This window comes from Manis javanica, chromosome 4 (genome assembly GCF_040802235.1).
Source record: "Manis javanica isolate MJ-LG chromosome 4, MJ_LKY, whole genome shotgun sequence".
Classification (NCBI taxonomy): domain Eukaryota; kingdom Metazoa; phylum Chordata; class Mammalia; order Pholidota; family Manidae; genus Manis; species Manis javanica.
In genome coordinates this window covers 149265584-149283946 of record NC_133159.1, presented here as the reverse complement: position 1 = coordinate 149283946, position 18363 = coordinate 149265584, and the positions used below count along the sequence as shown (strand labels likewise).

Genomic DNA, 18363 nt, shown 5'->3' with positions numbered 1-18363 from the left:
AACCAAGCTGTCAGAATGTGTAGTAGTTTTGTCTTTACTACTTGATTTTTCATCATGGAATGAGAGATGACACAATAGCCAGCCTCTGAGAGGGACCCTGTGATCCCCACCTCCATGAGTGGTATTCATGCCCTTGTGAAGCCCCTAACAGGTCAGAGAGGGCTGATCTGTTAACCCAACAGGACACTGCAGAAATGACAGCATGTTTGATTTCCAAGGCTAGGGCTTCTGCCTAGATCCCTCTTGGATCACATGGTCTGGAGGAAGCCAGCTGCCATGCTGTGAGGATATTCCAGCAGCCCTATGGAAAAGCCCAGCAGCCAGCACCAATCTGCCAGCCTTGTGAGTATGCCACCTTGCAACTGGATCTTCCAGGCCTAGTCAAGCCTTCAGATAACTGCAACCCCAACATCTTGACTGCAACTTCATGAAAAATTGAGCCAGAATCACCCAGCAAAGCCAGTTCCTGAGTCCTGATCCACTGAAACTGTTTGACACAAATATTTATTGTTGCTTAAAGCTGCTAAGTTTGGTGGGAGTGTGGACTCAGATGATCAAAGTCGGAAAGACACATAAAACAGATCTTGTGTAACTTCCAAATTTTATAGATGGGAAAAATGGAGTCCAGAGAGAGGAAATCTACTGGCTGTGGGTCACAGGGCTGCAGCAGGGACCGGGCCCTGATATTGACCTTCCAGCCACTGTGTTTCCCACATACACACTCAAACCACCACTTGCACACCAGAGCCCCCATTAACTGGAGGTGATTTGAAAGGAGGGGCTTATATTTCTTTGGCTCCCAGGCCTGACATGGTGCCATGCATGCAGCAGCTGCTCAGTTAATGCTGGCTGACTGAGTGGTTTTGGCTCAGACTGAAGGAAAAAAGACATTTTGCTATGGTGGAGCCACTTTCCCTTCCTTGGCAAATGGCAAAGGAGCTGAGGGTGACATGTATACTCAGCCCCACCCCACATCTGGTCTGTGAGGCCCCACGTACCTACTCTTCATGAACAGATCTGAATGCTTTACTTCTGCTTTCGGAAGTACTTTTAGGCTCTCCTGCCTCTGCAACCCATTATGGCCAGGTGTTCCTTCCCCACTTTAAGTCACTGTGGTATTTAAGTGAAGACTCCACAGTCTGGACTGAGGGAAACTAGGACACCCCAATTTACACCTGGTACTCTGGCATCATTAGTGATAGCATCCCTTTCTCTCTCCAAACCACCCAGTATGGAGGATAAGCTATCTGGTCGCCATAATCCAGTGGACAGGCTCCTTTCTTACACTATATCCTCCATCTCCTCCAGAAACACAGCCTATATGCTTAGGCCTCCAAGATCCGGGAGACAGGGGACCATTTCCTGCCCAGGGGAGCAGATTTGGAGCTGACAGTGGGGGTGGGACTCCCCAGCAGCAAGGGAACAGAAGGGTATCACTGACAGGTCCCCCTTCCCACCTGGGGGCCTCTTTGGTGGTGTGGTGGCTCTTTGGTGGGTAGGGGTTCTGCTTAAACAAAGGAGCTGGCTGTTCTCTAACAGGGACATGGAAGACACCTGCAAGTCAGACCAACCTACATTTCTCAGGCCCCACATACCCACTCTTCATGAACAGATGTAACTAAACTCAGCTGGGTGGAGGGAGAAAAAACTGACTCCAGTTATCTGCAACCACAGAACCATCTGTTCTTCTCAATTAGGTGCTTTTGTTTTCTTTCCCCAAACTGAGCTCTGTGTAAACACACCTGTGAGGAATCTTACCTGACATGGCACCACTCACAGGTCTGAGGACAATTCTTATTTCAAGGATTCATATGGTTTCCTTACATTACAAAGGGAGTGGGGGGATGCACTTCCATCCTACTTTCTATTAAGCATTGTATGGTCCAACCACCTAACAAGAATAATGTTTCATCTCATTAGAAAAGAGATGGTATGTCTAGACTAGTCATTGAAATCTTTAAGTTTATCAACACTTAAACTTGGGTTTCCCTCTCAGGCTGGCCCACATATCCCCAGGCCTCGTACTCAGCCCTACCACACATCAGGCAGTGAAGGGCTGCCGATGAGCAAGACAGACACAGGCCCCGCCCTCTTGGCGTTCACTGTCTAGTCAGAAAAACAAAGTATATAAATAAAATAACTACAAACTGCAACAAGTCTCCCAACTTCATACAAGGGGAGGAGCAGCAGCAGGTGAGGAGGTGAGAGAGGTGGGAGGAGCTGGACCAAGCAGGCCTCCAAGGCCAGGTGAAGTACTTGGGAGGTGATCCTGACAGCCATGGAGAATGCCCTAAAGGGTTTTTAGCAGAGGGGCACAAGCTAATTTCCATTTTTAAAAGGTCAAAGGTCATTCTGGATGCTGAGTAAAGAACCAAGACATGCAAGAGTGGCAGCCTGGAGAGCAGTTCAGAGTAACAAGTACTTGAAGGGAGGAATCATGAACTCCTCCTGCCCTGGTGGCATCCAGGTCATCCAATGAAAACCAGGATTCGACATGCACGGAAGGACAGCCCTGTGAGAGCACGACAAGTCTAGCAACCCTGATTATGGAAAGATGTCATCAGAGAAAATAAAAATAGGAAGGATCATCCACATACACACCCTAAGTCAAAAAAGTCCCCAAATTTAAAAGAACTGTCCCTGAGCTTGGGCCCACCTCCTGTAGCTATGATGGGGCTGGTGGAGTGCCCACCCTGCTAGCAACAAGTCTCTTACACAGCTTAAAATAGCCAGAGGAACAGTAAATTAAGCATTTGTGGTTTTTGCAACCTTAGTAATAAAGAAACACTCTTTCCATGGTTCAGGAGATGACAAGAGCCAGCTAGCTGCTCCCTGGGCTCCTCATACCTGAAAAGTTCCTTCTCTGCTGACCCTGGGATGGTTCTCCCTGGAGCCTAGAACTCATTTCCCTCCGATGTTCCTAGGGCAGGGCGGAGACAGCTGAAGGCTCCTCTGTGGCCACATCCTCTCCTTCATACCTACCAATTTAGGTGGGCCAGCTGCTGGAGGGGATGGACATGGAGGAGGACCAAGGTGGCCCACATTCCGATGAGGAAGGCTGGGGTGATGCAGAACATCCCACTCTGCTCAAGGCAGCACTCACCCCTGCACAAGGCCCCCAAACCGGGGCAGGCGGCAGATGAGCTGCCAAGGGGAGTCAATCTTCTTCAGGAGGTCACAGGAGAAACCCTGGATGATGGCCTGCATGTGGGAGGTGCAGCGCTACATGAACTCCACCATCTGCAACACACCAGAGATGCTCAGTGCTGGTGCAGCTAGGGGCTACCTGGCCTTCACTGGCATTGGAAGGGTCTGAGGACTCGAAGCCACAGGGAGGGAAATCTCTGGAAAGAGAAGGGCCCAAGTGATTTTGTAAAGGTATGAAATGTTATGAGGGAGATGTTTTGACAATAATTTTCTCCAACTCCCTCCTTCAACAGATAAGGAAACTAGGGCTGAAGAAGTGAAATCACTTGTCCAAGGCCCAACAGCTAATGAACAGGAGAACCAGAGGGAGGAAAGAGAGGACTCTGCCCACCTCCCCCTTCCTTCCAGGTGCCCAGGACTGTGCATGTCGTTGGGCTTCACATTTGTTATGCTTTTTAGTCCTCATTAGAATACATCACACTTGGTAGTCAGTGTGTGACCTCAGCAAGTTAATGTCAGTGGGCTTCGGTTTCCCCATCTGTAAAAATGGGGGATAATAACAGTCCCTTCCTGAGAAGGTTGCCATGAAGATTAAATTAGTTAACATTTAACAATTTAATTCAGAACATCTGACGTGCATGCATTAAGTGCTAATTAAGGGTTGGGCAAAATTGTAAATGTTCTTCCTCCCCATTGAATGAATGACCAGAAAGTTTCACTAGAATTGCCTGAGGTTTTACCACTGGTTAACTTGCTGCAACCCAGTGCTGCATGTCCACTCCCAATGGCAAAATGGCAAGGCCACGGCAAGCCCTGTGCCATCCCTGGAGCTGGCCACTGGCCCCGGGGTTCCTGAGTTCCAGCTTAGCACCCTACATGCAGGGCCATAGCCGCGGGGGGTGGGGGGTGGGGGTCCTTACCGCAGTGCTGCGCTCTTTCCCTCCTGACAGAGCCCAGATCTGTGGGTTTTGACCCTTCTCGTCGTGGAGTCGAAGGTCACCCCCTGCATCCAGCAGTTTGCTGAGGATCCACTGATTGCCTGAAAAGGCTGCTGCATGGACAGGGGTGCTCCCATCAAAGCAGCGGCTGGAAGGGGTGGTGGAATGAGTGCCCACAGCATGGGGAGGGCGAGCCAGTGGGTGACACACACTCCCTTTCCAGAAAGTGACCTTCAGTGATGAGGATTCTAATACCACCATTTGTGGGGCCCCTGGTCTTCAAGGTGGTATCATTTCCCAATTTATAGATGATGAATCAAAAGGGCAAATCTGAGACTCATACCCAGACAGAGGTCTGGTTCCAAATCGGGTGTTCTTTCCCTCACTGCCCCCTTGATACTGGCTGCCCTGACACAATTTACCCGTGTCTTAGTGTCTCCGAGTCAGGCTGCTGAAGATGGGTCATGTGAGAATGTCTTGCTCTCCCAAACCCTATGGCTGAGGCCCACAAAACCTTGGCATCAGCAATTTGGTCAAGAATCTACAACTCAGAAGAATTTAACCAAAGCTCATAAACAATCTGAGATGTGAAATGATGGCTTTGTTGCGTCCAGGATACAGTGAGGTACGATATGTAACCATGGTTTCCTAACCCGGTTGTAAATCAGGATCACCTGGAGAGCTTGTCCTCTTTAATTGAAAAAGAAACACAAGTGGCAGAAGAAGGGGAAAGAGAAGAAATAAAATGAAGAAGGAAAAGAGAAGACTCCCAACTTCAGAGTCTTCTTGCCCAGAGGCATGTACTCTTGTAAGTTTTTGTATCCTTCCAGAAATGCTCTGTGCATACACAAGTAGCAATAAGAATACGCTATATAAACTGTTCTGCATCTAAATTTTTTCACTTCACAGTGTATCTGGGAGAAATTTCCACGTGATAAACATATAAGCCACCTCAGTTAATCACGTCATAGAATTCCAATGTAAGTATCATAATTCACTTAATGAGCCACTGGTATACTCGCCAAAAATATAGATTCTCAGACTATACACCAGACTGAATCAGAATCTGCAAGCACGGGGCCCAGGAATATATACTTTTTACAAGTGCCTCAGGTGCTGCCAAAGAGGCTGGCCTGCACCAGGGCATCTGGAAATCACTGGAATATCTCACTATGAGCCCTCTGCTAATGCTGGCTCAGATAAACAGTCCAGCACATTGCACTGTGGGAACCATAACATCCTCCTGGAGATTTAATCTGAAGGCCTACAAGACTGATCGATCTGGCTATCTAGAGGTATGTTTTATTTGGTCCACAGTGTTTAAAAAAAAAAAAAAGGAATTTAAATAATGCACAATATTTAACATTTGAGAGATTTCACATCAAAAATTGAGATTTCCAGCCTCTTGGAAATTTGGAAGATCCAGCCTCCCTGGCTCCCCTTCCTTCCCAGAAGCAGCAGATGCCTGACCCTCCTTAGATAGAGCTTGACCTACTCACCCCACTTGGTCCCACAGGCATCTGACTTTGTGACATCAGTAGGCCCAGATTATAACAGCATTTCCACTGAGTACTCAGGAATACAACCTCCTCCCAGAAACTTCCCCTTCACCTTGATCAGAAGATATTTTTAGTCATGTGGAAATGGTCCTACCACAACTATCACAAAGTAAGAAGCCGTGGGGTTTGCCTTTCTTCCCTTGACAATGTCCTTCCCACCTCCCCCTGGCATCATAGGGAATTGTAAAAAGGGAATGTCAAATTCTAGGTTCTTCAAGGGCTGGGTTCCTGGTCTCAGCTTTATTATTAACATAATGCACCATTATGGGCCAGCTACTTCAACTCTCTAGGCCTCAGTTGCCTAACTTAGAATATTAAAGGTTTGAATGATTTGATCTTTAAAGAACCCAGCTCTAAGCCTCCAGAAAACAGATGAAACTGCAGATAACTGGAAACTGTTGCATTTCTGCTGAGAAACTCCAGGGGGTCCCAATACGGCCTCCCTACAAAGCTATTAACTTGCAAACATCAGGTGAGCTAGCCCTTTCTTTCCAAACTTTAAAATTAAAACATTAACACTGCAGAGACACAAGAGTGTATGGGAGTCCAGAAAAATTCAGGAAGGAAACACATCAAAATGTTCACTGTGTTATTTATATTTGGATTATAAAATTCACATACTGATTGTCTTTTTTCCTCTACACTTTTGCAAGCTTCCAAGTTTTCTCCCACCCACTTACAGCAAGTGGGAGAAATCTTGTAACAAAAAACAATCTTGCAATCTTATAACAAAAAAATACCAAATCTATGGATATCAATATTTCTTTAAGTACATTAAGCAAGGTCTCCTTTATGTAAGATGGGAAAGCTATTTATGACTGTTCACAATCTAGAGTTTCCTGTAAAAATTAGCTGGAATCATGTAAGTGCTCATAACTTTTTCTGGTTCTGGTTCTGTGAAATTTGAGCTGTAAAAATATTTGCTGTCCCCTCCCTGTCAAGGACTGAGCAAGCAGGTGGCTGGGAAGGCCTTGGGAATAGCAAAAGTGTTATCCATGGGATGTTCATGGGTAGCTGATTCACTACAGTGTGTTGCTGCTGTTCCATATCAAAATTTGGATGGAGGAACTATTGGATTCAGCAGATTCTTTTAAACCACAAGAGCCAGGCAAAAGTCTTCCTAACAAAATGAAGCCAAGGATATTCATTAGTGAAAAGAACTTGGTTGCAGAGTATGTTAAATTGCATAAGCAAATCATACAAATTATAACTTGGAGTGGAAATATGCAGACTGTGCTGTTAATGACTAATTACTTAATGACTAGCAAGTTCCATTTACTTCAGAGGGCCTAGTAAAACTGCTGAGAAAACTTTTTGTTAGCAATTAAAAGTATGTTTCAACATACGTACACAACTGTATTTCCTTAATATAGTGAAGGTTCCTTTAATATTTCATCAAATTATTTTCCGAATGCCCCAATTCATCTTCAGAGCGTATTATTTATTTTCGAGATACAGATGTTATTTACTTACTGATTTGGATCTGATCCATAATCCACCAGAACATCAACTAACTTTCTAAGGCCTAATAGTGCCGCAACGAAAAGCGCAGTCTGGCCCAGGGAGTTAGCAGCATCGACATAAATTCCTGCAAAGCAAGTACCGGGATCAATGCAAATATCAGGGTATTACCTATGATAAAACTAGGGAAACTCATAAGAAAAAGTTACAATTCCTTTATACAGTACTTTCAAATATTACTATTGTACTTAACAAAAAAAGGAAAAAGAAAGCCTTCCTTAGCCACACAAACACAAAGGATACAGATCAACTAGGAGGCAACTAGCATCTATTCAACAAAGGCATATGAAGGAAACTGTATTAAGAAAAAATGGACTGAAATAGTTCTCAACCTTCCGAAGGCATAATATAAGGTTAGGGGGGTTAATAATACTTTGCGATGGTGAGGAACAAGACTCACTCTGCCTCTATGATCACTCACAGACTTGACAATGAAAAAAACGAAAGAACCTACCTCAAACGTTTCAAGAAAAGTGAACAAAGGAAACTCAAGATACAAACAACAAGCACCAAAACAAAACTGGGAATCAAGAAAAAACTTCCCTGTATCTTCCAAGTAATGAGAGTCCACAACACAGACCTAAAACAATTGTAAAAACCCACAATTTAAAACCCAAGACACACCGGAAAGAGCCAAACGGCTCAAATCTAGCTCTTCTTCAAAACACCAAAGACACGAAACCACTCAGACTGCAATCCCTCCCTCTCACTCTCCTGAAGGAAGAGGAGAACGATCATCAACGGCGATGGGGCTGCTGCAAGGACAACGCCCACTGCCTACTTCACGCTCAGGAGAAACCACTGTACCTCCTCCTCGTGGTTTCGGGTGCTCTACACGTTCAGAGAAAGTTCTCTAGTAACAAACTATAGAAATGATCCCTGAAAGTATAGTCTTATCGAAAAGCGCTCTGCTTTTCCAAACTGGGCGAAACCCATTCATATTGTACTGACGGTGAGTATTTCTCAAGGCACTATTTTTCCTGTATGTACGCTGACATGTTTTCTAAAGACTCTTTATGTTAAAAAAAAAAAAAAGCGCGACAAATCGGTTTGAACCCTCTCGTTTTTCCAAAGTAAGTTCAAGCCTTCACTTAATTAACATACAGTTGCTGAACAGCCAATCACAGGCCACTTATTTCGAACCCCATCCCGTTTCCCGCGATAGATCCGCTGCGCCAGGTGTAGGTAGAACGCTGACTACCACAAAGCGCGCCACAGCGCCAGGACACGCCCCAGTTTAGACCGGTGGAGGCAGCGTGGAGGCTTTCAGCAAGAAAAACGGAAAAGAAAAAAGTGGGTGGTGAAATGTTGACCGAAAGCCAAAGACAGTGACATCTGAAATGCGCTTCCTATTGTTAAACTTTATACCGTGATCAAAATACCGGATAGATAAATGTTCTTTTGTATTTTCCAAATCAAGTAATTTTTACTTACCTAAGTAAATGGATTTAAACAAGGAGGACAATACGTCATTCCCGTACTTAAAGCCTCAACAGTTTCTCAGCTCCTGGGCTGAACACAAAACCTCTACGAACTTATAAGGCCCTGCATGGTCTAGCCCACACCTACATCTCCAGCCTTATTTTGTACAAAATTTCCCCCCACTGCAGCTATACTGAACTTAAAGGTCCTCATACTTGTCATGTTCCCTTTTGCCACAAGGCCTTTTCCTCCCACCCTTCCCCAACTTAATTTCAATTCATCATTAAGACATCCGTCCAAGTATCAGTATCTCAGAGCATCATTCTGTGAACACCGGCGGGGGGTGGGGGAGGATATTTTCCCAGACTGGGCAAAATACCTTTGAAACCAAAATCAGTGAAAAGGAGAAATAAAGTGGGAGAAACCTGTTCATTGCTTACAAGCATTTGTCCACTTCTGCTTGCCCATGCCTCTTGCTACCCAGCTACAAAAAAGGGACCCCAATCAACCTCTCCTATGCAGATATGCCCTCGCTCCCCTCATGGTTACCTACTGATATGGACACGGACTACTTCTCTTCACCCCTTGGAAACACCTACTGATATGGAGATGCACTAAGGCCAGGCGAGGGATTCTGGAAATATTGCAATTTTACCCACACCTTCCCTGACCTCCTTACCAGAGTCAAACTTCTTTTCTGTGTGATTATCTGATTAATGCCTGCCCCCTGCACTAGACTATATTTCACAAGGGCCGAGACTTAAATGGCTTTGTGTATCCACAGTATCCCAAGCACCTAGTACTGAATGAATGAATCCAAGCAAAGGTGTCCATCGCACAAAACTGGTCATTACCGTTGGTCATTTTAAACCCCACAACTTCCATAAACACCCCTTCGGTGACTTCCTGGTATTAGAAAACGTTTCATTAATTCATTCAACAAATATTTATTTCAGGCCAGTATTGTACCCATGCTGTGGCTGATAACAAAGTGACTAAAGTAAGTCTCCCAAGAAGTGCCTAAAGGTAGCTTTGATCAAAGACTGACCAAAAGGGTCAAGAGACCGGGGTTCAAGTGTTGAAGTCCTAATGAACACCCTTTCTTAGCCAGAGGCCTCCATTTGGGTCACTCACCTAACCCCTGGGCCTCTTGGGAGGCAAAACCTGATATTAATAGTGATGTGTGCCAGGCACCCATCTAAGTCAATCCTCACAACAGTTCAACAGGATAACTACTGTTATTATTGTTTTATGGATGGAGAAACTGAGTTATAGAGAGGTTAAGCAATTTGCCAGGGGTCACAAAGTAATCTGGCTCTAAAGTCCAAAGTCCATGCACTATACCATACTCTCCCTTCATCCTAATTTCTCAGCCTTGCTGCTCAGAATTGCAGAAGGCTTTTATTACTCGCAATGCTGTTCACTGCATTAAACACAGAGGGGAGACAAAGTATTAATTTCTAAGAGAAAGGAACTTAGATAACTTTGAGGGAAAGTAGGAAGACAGAAGGGCGACAAGGGAATACAACAAATAACCTATGTACAGGAAGGATGGGTATCTCACCCAACTCTGCAATATTCAGTAAAACAACACAACATGGTACCTGGGTTAAAAGAGTGGAAAAGAAGGTAAACTTCCTATGAAGCTTGAAAAAAAATGAGAAAACATTCAGTGCTGGAGAAGAGATAGAAAACAGACATTCTTAAATGCAGCTGGGAATGTGAACTGTTATAAAGCTTTTGGAAAGCAATATGGCAATATCTATTACAAGTTTGACTCTGAAATCCCACTGGAAATATAAGAAAACCTGTTACATAAAGATACATTACAAAATATTTTATCAAAGCATTGTTTCTGGTGATACAAACAAGAAAAAAATTTTAATGTCTGATAGGAGTACAGCTGAATAAGTTATGGTACATACATAATTATGAACCAAATATATGTCAAAATATTAAGCAGTTATTAAAATGAATGATTTAGATCTCTTTATCAGTTGGCCTAGAGATGGACAGGAAGCACTGTTAAATGGGAAAAGCAAATTGCAGAATGTGTACACTATGATACACTTTGAAGGCAGATTAGCAACTTTCAAAAATATGTATCTTTGACTCCACTGGTTGAAATAACCTCATGGCTTTTTTTTTTTTTTTTAAGCATCACCCAAGGAAGCATGTTCTAGATGTTTCCTGAGGACTTTGCAGTGAGTTTTTAAGCCATGAGCTCAGGTGGAAAAGTGAGGCTAGGAGAAAGTTAATCCAAATTTTAAGAACAGGGACTGGGCTAGTGACAGACAAGTGAAAATGCAAAGAGAAAACAGTGGCTTTACTCACTGACATGAGAACTGAATTCGCTGAATATACACAGTTTCCCAGGTTTTAGGGAAGTTTTCAAGGGCATTAACACTTTCAATAGGAAATGAAGTGTGTTTTTACCTAAAATGAACTAGATGTAATATGAGTCAGTAGAATCAGATTTTGCTGATTTTTCTAACCCAATGTGCAATGACAGGCATTGATGTATTAAGAGACCCAGTGTAAAGATAAAGTATAATTTAAAGGTAAGGTCCAAAAATCAAAGAAAATATTCCTTTCCTAATATTCAGATTATGAAAGGGAAAAAAAGTCAGCACACCAGACAAAAGAGGATGATTTATAACTACAGTTAACTAAAGCAACATAACTGAAAGGAATAAGCACTAAGGGGAAAAAAGAAACACCTTGAAAATAATTTGTAAAACATGCCGACTATGTCTTCAAACTACTTTAAGTCACTTTTGTACATAATTCCTAAGTTATCTATACCTTTACTCTACACCCCATTGATCAGAACAAGATACGTGAAAAACAAGCATTCCCACACCACAGAAAACCTAACTAACAACAACATTACGTATAAAGGAAAAAAACTAACAAGTTTCACCAGGTCCTGAATACCTTTTCTACTATCATACCAGAGAAGCAAAAAAACCACTCAGATGGTATACTGGCAAGTGGTGGTAACAGAAACACCAGCAGCGAGCTTCATGCTCAGGAGACAAGGCTCCTCTTGGTTTCAAGTGCTGCATGCTGTTGAAGAAATTTTTCTAATGACTGACTAGATGTGATTCTTGACAGTATAGTCTTAACCACAGGTTCTGCACTTCTTACTGAGGGTCAAATAGGGTCTCTATTTCGGGTTATACTGGAAAATCAAAGAGGCTTTGCAATACAGTCTTCCAAATGCTATCACGAAAAAGGGATTTATAAAGTTTTAAACGGAAAGTTTTAAAAACTTCAAAGTTTTAAAAAACTTTTTAAAAAAATTTTGGTATCATTAATAGACAATTACATGAGGAACATTGTTTACTAGGCTACCCCCTTCACCAACTCCCCACCACAAACCCCGTTTCAGTCACTGTCCATCAGTGAACTAAGACGCTGTAGAATCACTACTTGTCTTCTCTGTGTTGCACAGCCCTCCCCATGCCTCTCCCCACATTATACATACTAATCGTAATCCCCTTTTCTTTTCCCCCCTCCTTATCCTTCACTTCCCACCATCCTGCCCAGTCCCTTTCCCTTTGGTAACTGTTAGCCCATTCTCAGGTTCTCTGATTCTGCTGCTGTTTTGTTCTTTCAGTTTTTGCTTTGTTCTTATACTCCACATATCACTGAAATCATTTGGTACTTGTTTTTCTCCGCCTGGCTTATTTCACCGAGCATAATACCCTCTAGCTCCATCCATGCTGTTGCAAATGGTAGGATTTCTTTTCTTCTTATGGCTGAATAATATTCCATTGTGTATATGTACCACATCTTCTCTATCCATTCATCTACTGACGGACACTAAGGTTGCTTCCAATTCTTGGCTATTGTAAATAGTGCTGCAATAAACATAGGGGTGCATCTGTCTTTTTCAAACTTAGCTGCTGTATTCTTAGGGTAAATTCCTAGAAGTGGAATTCCTGGGTCAAAATGGTATTTCTATTTTGAGCTTTTTGAGGAACCATATTGCTTTCCACAATGGTTGAACTAGTTTACATTCCCACCACCAGTGTAGGAGGGTTCCCTCTTCTCCACAACCTCGCCAACATTTGTTGTTGTTTGTCTTTTGGATGGTGGTGATCCTTACTGGTGTGAGGTGATATCTCATTGTGGTTATAATTTGCATTTCTCTGATGACAAGCGATGTGGAGCATCTTTTCAAATGTCTATTGGCCATCTGAATTTCTTCTTTGGGGAACTGTCTGTTTAGCTCCTCTGCCCATTTTTTAATTGGATTATTTGCTTTCTGTTTGATGACATGCATGAGCTCTATATATATTTTGGATGTCAACCCTTTATCGGATCTGTCATTTATGAATATATTATCCCATACTGCAGGATCCCTTTTTGTTCTATTGATGGTGTCCTTTGCTGTACAAAAGCTTTTCAGCTTGATATAGTCCCACTTGTTCATTTTTGCTTTTGTTTCCCTTGCCCGGGGAGATATGCTCATGAAGAAGTTGCTCATGTTTATGTCCAAGAGATTTCTGCCTATGTTTTTTTCTAAGAGTTTTATGGTTTTATGACTTACATTCAGGTCTTTGATACATTTCGAATTTACTTTTGTGTATGGGGTTAGACAGTGATCCAGTTTCATTCTCTTAACATGTATCTGTCCAGTTTGCTAGCACCCAATGTTGAAGAGGCTGTCATTTCCCCATTGTATGTCCATGGCTCCTTTATCATATATTAATTGACCATATGTGTTTGGGTTAATGTCTGGAGTCTCTGTACTGTTCCACTGGTCTGTGCCTCTGTTCTTGTGCCAGTACCAAATTGCCTTGGTTACTGTGGCTTTGTAGTAGAGCTTGAACTTGGGGAGCGAGATCCCCCCCACTTTATTCGTCCTTCTCAGGATTGCTTTGGCTATTCGGGGTCCTAGGTGGTTCCATATGAATTTTAGAACTATTTGTTCCAGTTCGTTGAAGAATGCAATGCTGTTGGTAATTTGATAGGGATTGCACTGAATCTGATTGCTTTGGGCAGCATGGACATTTTGACTATATTAATTCTTCCTAGCCAAGAGCATGGGATGAATTTCCATTTGTTAGTGTCTTCTTTAATTTCTCTTAAGAATGTCTTGTAGTTTTCAGGGTATAGGTCTTTCACTTCCTTGGTTAGGTTTATTCCTAGGTTTTTTATTCTTTATGATGCCATTGTGAATGGAATTGTTTTCCTGATTTCTCTTTCTGTCAGTTCATTGTTGGTGTATAGGAAAGCCACAGATTTCTGTGTATTAATTTTGTATCCTGCAACTTTGCTGAATTCAGATATTAGTTCTAGTAGTTTTGGAGTGGAATCTTTAAGGATTTTTATGTACAATATCATGTCATCTGCAAATAGTGACAGTTAAACAACTTCTTTACCGATCTGGATTCCTTGTATTTCTTTGTTTTGTCTAATTGCCATGGCTAGGACCTCCAGTACTATGTTGAATAACAGTGGGGAGAGTGGACATCCCTGCCTTGTTCCCGATCTCAGAGGAAAAGCTTTCAGCTTCTCGCATTTCATATATGGCCTTTATTATGTCGAGGTACTTGGCCTCTATACCCATTTTGTTGAGTTTTTATCATGAATGGACGTTGAATTTTGTCAAATGCTTTTTCAGCATCTATGGAGATAACCGTGCGGTTTTTGTCCTTCTTTTTATTTATGTGGTCGATGATGTTGATGGATTTTCAAATGTTGTAACATCCTTACATCCCTGGGATGAATCCCACTTGGTCATGGTGTATGATCCTTTTGATGTATTTTTGAATTCAGTTTGCTAATATTTTGTTGAGTATTTTTGCATCTACGTTCATGAGGGATACTGGTCTGTAATTTTCTTTTTTGGTGGGGTCTTTGCCTGGTTTTGGTATTAGGGTGATGTTGGTTGGCTTCGTAGAATGAGTTTGGGAGTATTCTCTCCTCTTCTATTTTTTGGAAAACTTTAAGGAGAATGGGTACTATGTCTTCTGTATATGTCTGATAAAATTCCAAGGTAAATCCATCTGGCCCCGGGGGTTTTGCTCTTGGGTAGTTTTTTGATAACCGCTTCAATTTTGTTGCTGGTAATGGGTCTGCTTAGATTTTCTGTTTCTTCCTTGGTCAGTTTTGGAAGGTTGTATTTTTCTAGGAAGTTGTCCATTTCTTCTAGGTTTTCCAGCTTGTTTGCATATAGGTTTTCATAGTATTCTCTAATAATTCTTTGTATTTCTGTGGGGTCCGTCATGATTTTTCCTTTCTCGATTCTGATTCTGTTGATGTGTGTTAATTCTCTTTTTCTCTTAATCAGTCTGGCTAGAGGTTTATCTATTTTGTTTATTTTCTCAAAGAACCAGCTTTTGGTTTCATTGATTTTTTCTATTGTTTTATTCTTCTCAATTTTATTTATTTCTTCTCTGATCTTTATTATGTCCCTGCTTCTGCTGACTTTAGGCCTCATTTGTTTTTCTTTTTCCAATTCACATAAGTGTGATGTTAGACTATTCATTTGGGATTGTTTTTCCTTCTTTAAATATGCCTGGATTGCTATATACTTTCCTCTTAAGACTGCTTTTGCTGCGTCCCACAGAAGTTGGGGCTTTGTGTTGTTATTGTCATTTGTTTCCATATATTGCTGGATCTCTATTTTAATTTGGTCATTTATCCATTGATTATTTAGAAGCATGTTCTTAAGCCTCCATGTGTTTGTGAGCCTTTTTGCTCTCTTTGTACAATTTATTTCTAGTTTTATACCTCTGGGGTCTGAAAAGTTGGTTGGTAGAATTTCAATCTTTTTGAATTTACTGAGGCTCTTTTTGTGGCCTAGTATGTGGTCTATTCTGGAGAATGTTCCATGTGCACTTGAGAAGAATGTGTATCCTGTTGCTTTTGGGTGTAGAGTTCTATAGATGTCTATTAGGTCCAGCCATTCTAGTGTGTTGTTCAGTGCCTCTTTGTCCTTACTTATTTTCTGTCTGGTGGATCTATCCTTTGGAGTGAGTGGTGTGTTGAAGTCTCCTGGAATGAATGCATTGCATTCTATTTCCTCCTTTAATTCTGTTAGTACTTGTTTCCAGTATGTTGGTGCTCCTGTATGGGGTGCATATATATTTATAATGGTTATATCCTCTTGTTGGACTGAGCCCTTTATCATTATGTAATGTCCTCCTTTATCTCTTGTTCCTTTCTTTGTTTTGAAGTCTATTTTGTCTGATACTAGTACTGCGACTCCTGCTTTATTCTCCCTGTTGTTTGCATGGAGTATCTTTTCCCATCCCTTGACTTTTAGTCTGTGCGTGTCTTTGGGTTTGGGGTGAGTCTCTTGTAAGCAGCATATAGATGGGTCTTGCTTTTTTATCCATTCTATCACTCTGTGTCTTTTGATTGGTGCATTCAGTCCATTTACATTTAGGGTGATTATTGAAAGATATGTACTTATTGCCATTTGCAGGCTTTAGATTCGTGGTTACCAAAGGTTCAAGGTTAGCTTCTTTACTATCTTACTGTCTAACTTAACTCGCTTATTGAGCTATTATAACACAGTCTGGTGATTCTTTACTTCTCTCCCTTCTTATTCCTCCTTCTCCATTCCTTATATGTTAGGTGTTTTTTCTGTGTTTATTCTGTGTTCTTATATGTTTATTCTGTGTTCTTTTGTGTTTCCTTTGACTGCTTTTGTGGGTAGTTGATTTCATTTTTTTGCCTTTAGTTAGTATTTGGTTGGGGTGCTTTCTTTGCTGTGATTTTATTTTCTCTGGTGACATCTACTTAGCCTTAGGAGTGCTTCCATCTAGAGCAGTCCTTCTAAAATACCCTGTAGAGGTGGTTTGTGTGAGGCAAATTCCCTCAACTTTTGCTTGTCTGGGAATTGTTTAATCCCTCCTCCATATTTAAATGATAATCATGCTGGGTACAGTATCCTTGGTTCAAGGTCCTTCTGTTTCATTGCATTAAATAAATCATGCCATTCTCTTCTGTCCTGTAAGGTTTCTGCTGATAGGTCTGATGATAGCCTGATGGGGTTTCCTTTGTAGGTGACCTTTTTTCTCTCTCTGGCTGCCTTTAATATTCTGTCCTTGTCCTTGATCTTTGCCATTTTAATTATTATGTGTCTTGGTGTTGTCCTCCTTGGGTCCCTTCTGTTGGGAGTTCTGTGGGCTTCCGTGGTCTGATGAACTATTTCCTCCCCAAGTTTGGGGAAGTTTTCAGCAATTATTTCTTCAAATACACTTTCTACCCCTTTTTCTCTCTTCTTCTTCTTCTGGTACACCTATAATACGGATATTGTTCCGTTTGGATAGGTCACACAGTTCTCTTAATATTCTTTCATTCCTGGAGATCCTTTTATCTCTCTCTGCGTCAGCTTCTCTGTGTTCCTGTTCTCTGATTTCTACTCCATTAATGGCCTCTTGCATCTCGTCCATTCTGCTTTTAAGTCCTTCCAGAGATTGTTTTATTTCTGTATTCTCCCTCCCAAGTTTATCCGTTAGCTCTTGCATATTTCTCTGCAGCTCCATCAGCATGGTTATGACCGTTATTTTGAATTATTTCTCAGGAAGATTGGTTAAGTCTATCTCCCCAGGCTCCTTCTCAGGGGTTGTCCCTGTGATTTTGGTCTGGATCAAATTCTTCTGCCTTTTCATGGTGATAGAGGTATAGTCGCGCGCAGTTGGCATGTGTGTCAGCTGGGAGAACAAAGTCCATTCCTGCTTGCCGGTTGCCTTCTTCTCCCCCTTCGTGAGGCGCTGGGTTCTCACAGGTTGTAGATGTAACCTGGCTGTTGTACTGTTTCATCTGGTCTCTCTTTTAGGAATAGTTGTATTTGTTGTATTTTCAAAAAAATATATATGGTTTTGGGAGGAGATTTCCGCTGCCTACTCACACCACCACCTTGCCAAGCCTTTAAAAAACTTTTTTAACAGCCATGCCTAATTAACATAATACTGAATGACAACCAGTCACACCCTTTATCTTTCTCCACACTTCCGGTAAAACAACCTCTTCCCAGAAAATCAAGGGCAATGGAGACCTTCGCCTTTGTCAGTGAGACCCAAGCTGATGCGAGTGATAAGTAATTCAGCAATTGCACCCACCCGTTGTCCTATGTTTGACTTTCAAACTCTGGTGTAAGTTAGACTTTGTGCAGGGTGGGGAAATGGGTGTCTGAGAACCAGCACTGGGAAACAAAACTTTTTGGTTTTTGTACCATGTTGTACAGCCTGTTCACGCTTTTTGAATTTTTAAAATTAAGCTAGTTGTTTGGTGGAGTTTTAACATCCCTTCTTCCCTCAGCAAGTAACATCAGTGCCAACTATAACAATAGTAGCTACTATTTATCGAGGGCTTGCCAGGTACCAGGCATCATTCTAAGCGCTTTACATATGAGAAAAATACAATTGTTAATAATCCCAGTTCTATGGATGGAGAACCTTTAAGGCACAGAAAGATTAGGTAATTTGCCAGTGAGGTAACTAGGCAGGCAGACAGCTGTTAAATAGTAGAGCTGTAGGTCACTATTCTAGTACTGGGCATACAGAGGTAGAGAGGGGAGTAAAGGTCTCTACTCTCAGACAGAGCTTATATTCTAGTGATGGGGAGAGATGATGACAAAAAATATCCAATAGGATGTCACTTAATGAGGTATGTAAGGATTTTAAGTGTTGAAACAGAAAGAGACGTGGCTACTTTAGATGTGGGTGATGAGATAGGGCCTCATGTTGGAGGTTATATTTAAACAGAGAAAACAACTAATGCAAAGTCCCAAAGCAAGGAACAATGTGACT

At 42.0% G+C, this 18363-nt stretch overlaps 1 protein-coding gene, 1 non-coding gene and 1 pseudogene across 2 annotated transcripts in view; all 3 read right to left on the bottom strand.

The window, feature by feature from the left end:
- Positions 1–1765, bottom strand: part of LOC140848620 (inactive serine/threonine-protein kinase TEX14-like) — a 53145-nt gene extending 51380 nt beyond the window's left edge. The window contains exons 1-2 of the mRNA XM_073232886.1: positions 1759–1765; positions 1458–1554 (exon numbers count right to left, since the gene is read on the bottom strand). Of these exons, the coding sequence (XP_073088987.1) occupies positions 1458–1554; positions 1759–1765 (104 nt within the window). The remainder of the gene's footprint in view (positions 1–1457; positions 1555–1758) is intronic.
- A 912-nt stretch (positions 1766–2677) lies between these two features.
- LOC140849096 (inactive serine/threonine-protein kinase TEX14-like) overlaps positions 2678–18363 on the bottom strand; it is a 43929-nt pseudogene continuing 28243 nt past the window's right edge.
- LOC140849324 (small nucleolar RNA U3) lies at positions 7846–8060 on the bottom strand. Its single transcript, XR_012131068.1, has one exon. It is a non-coding gene; the product is annotated as a small nucleolar RNA U3 (small nucleolar RNA).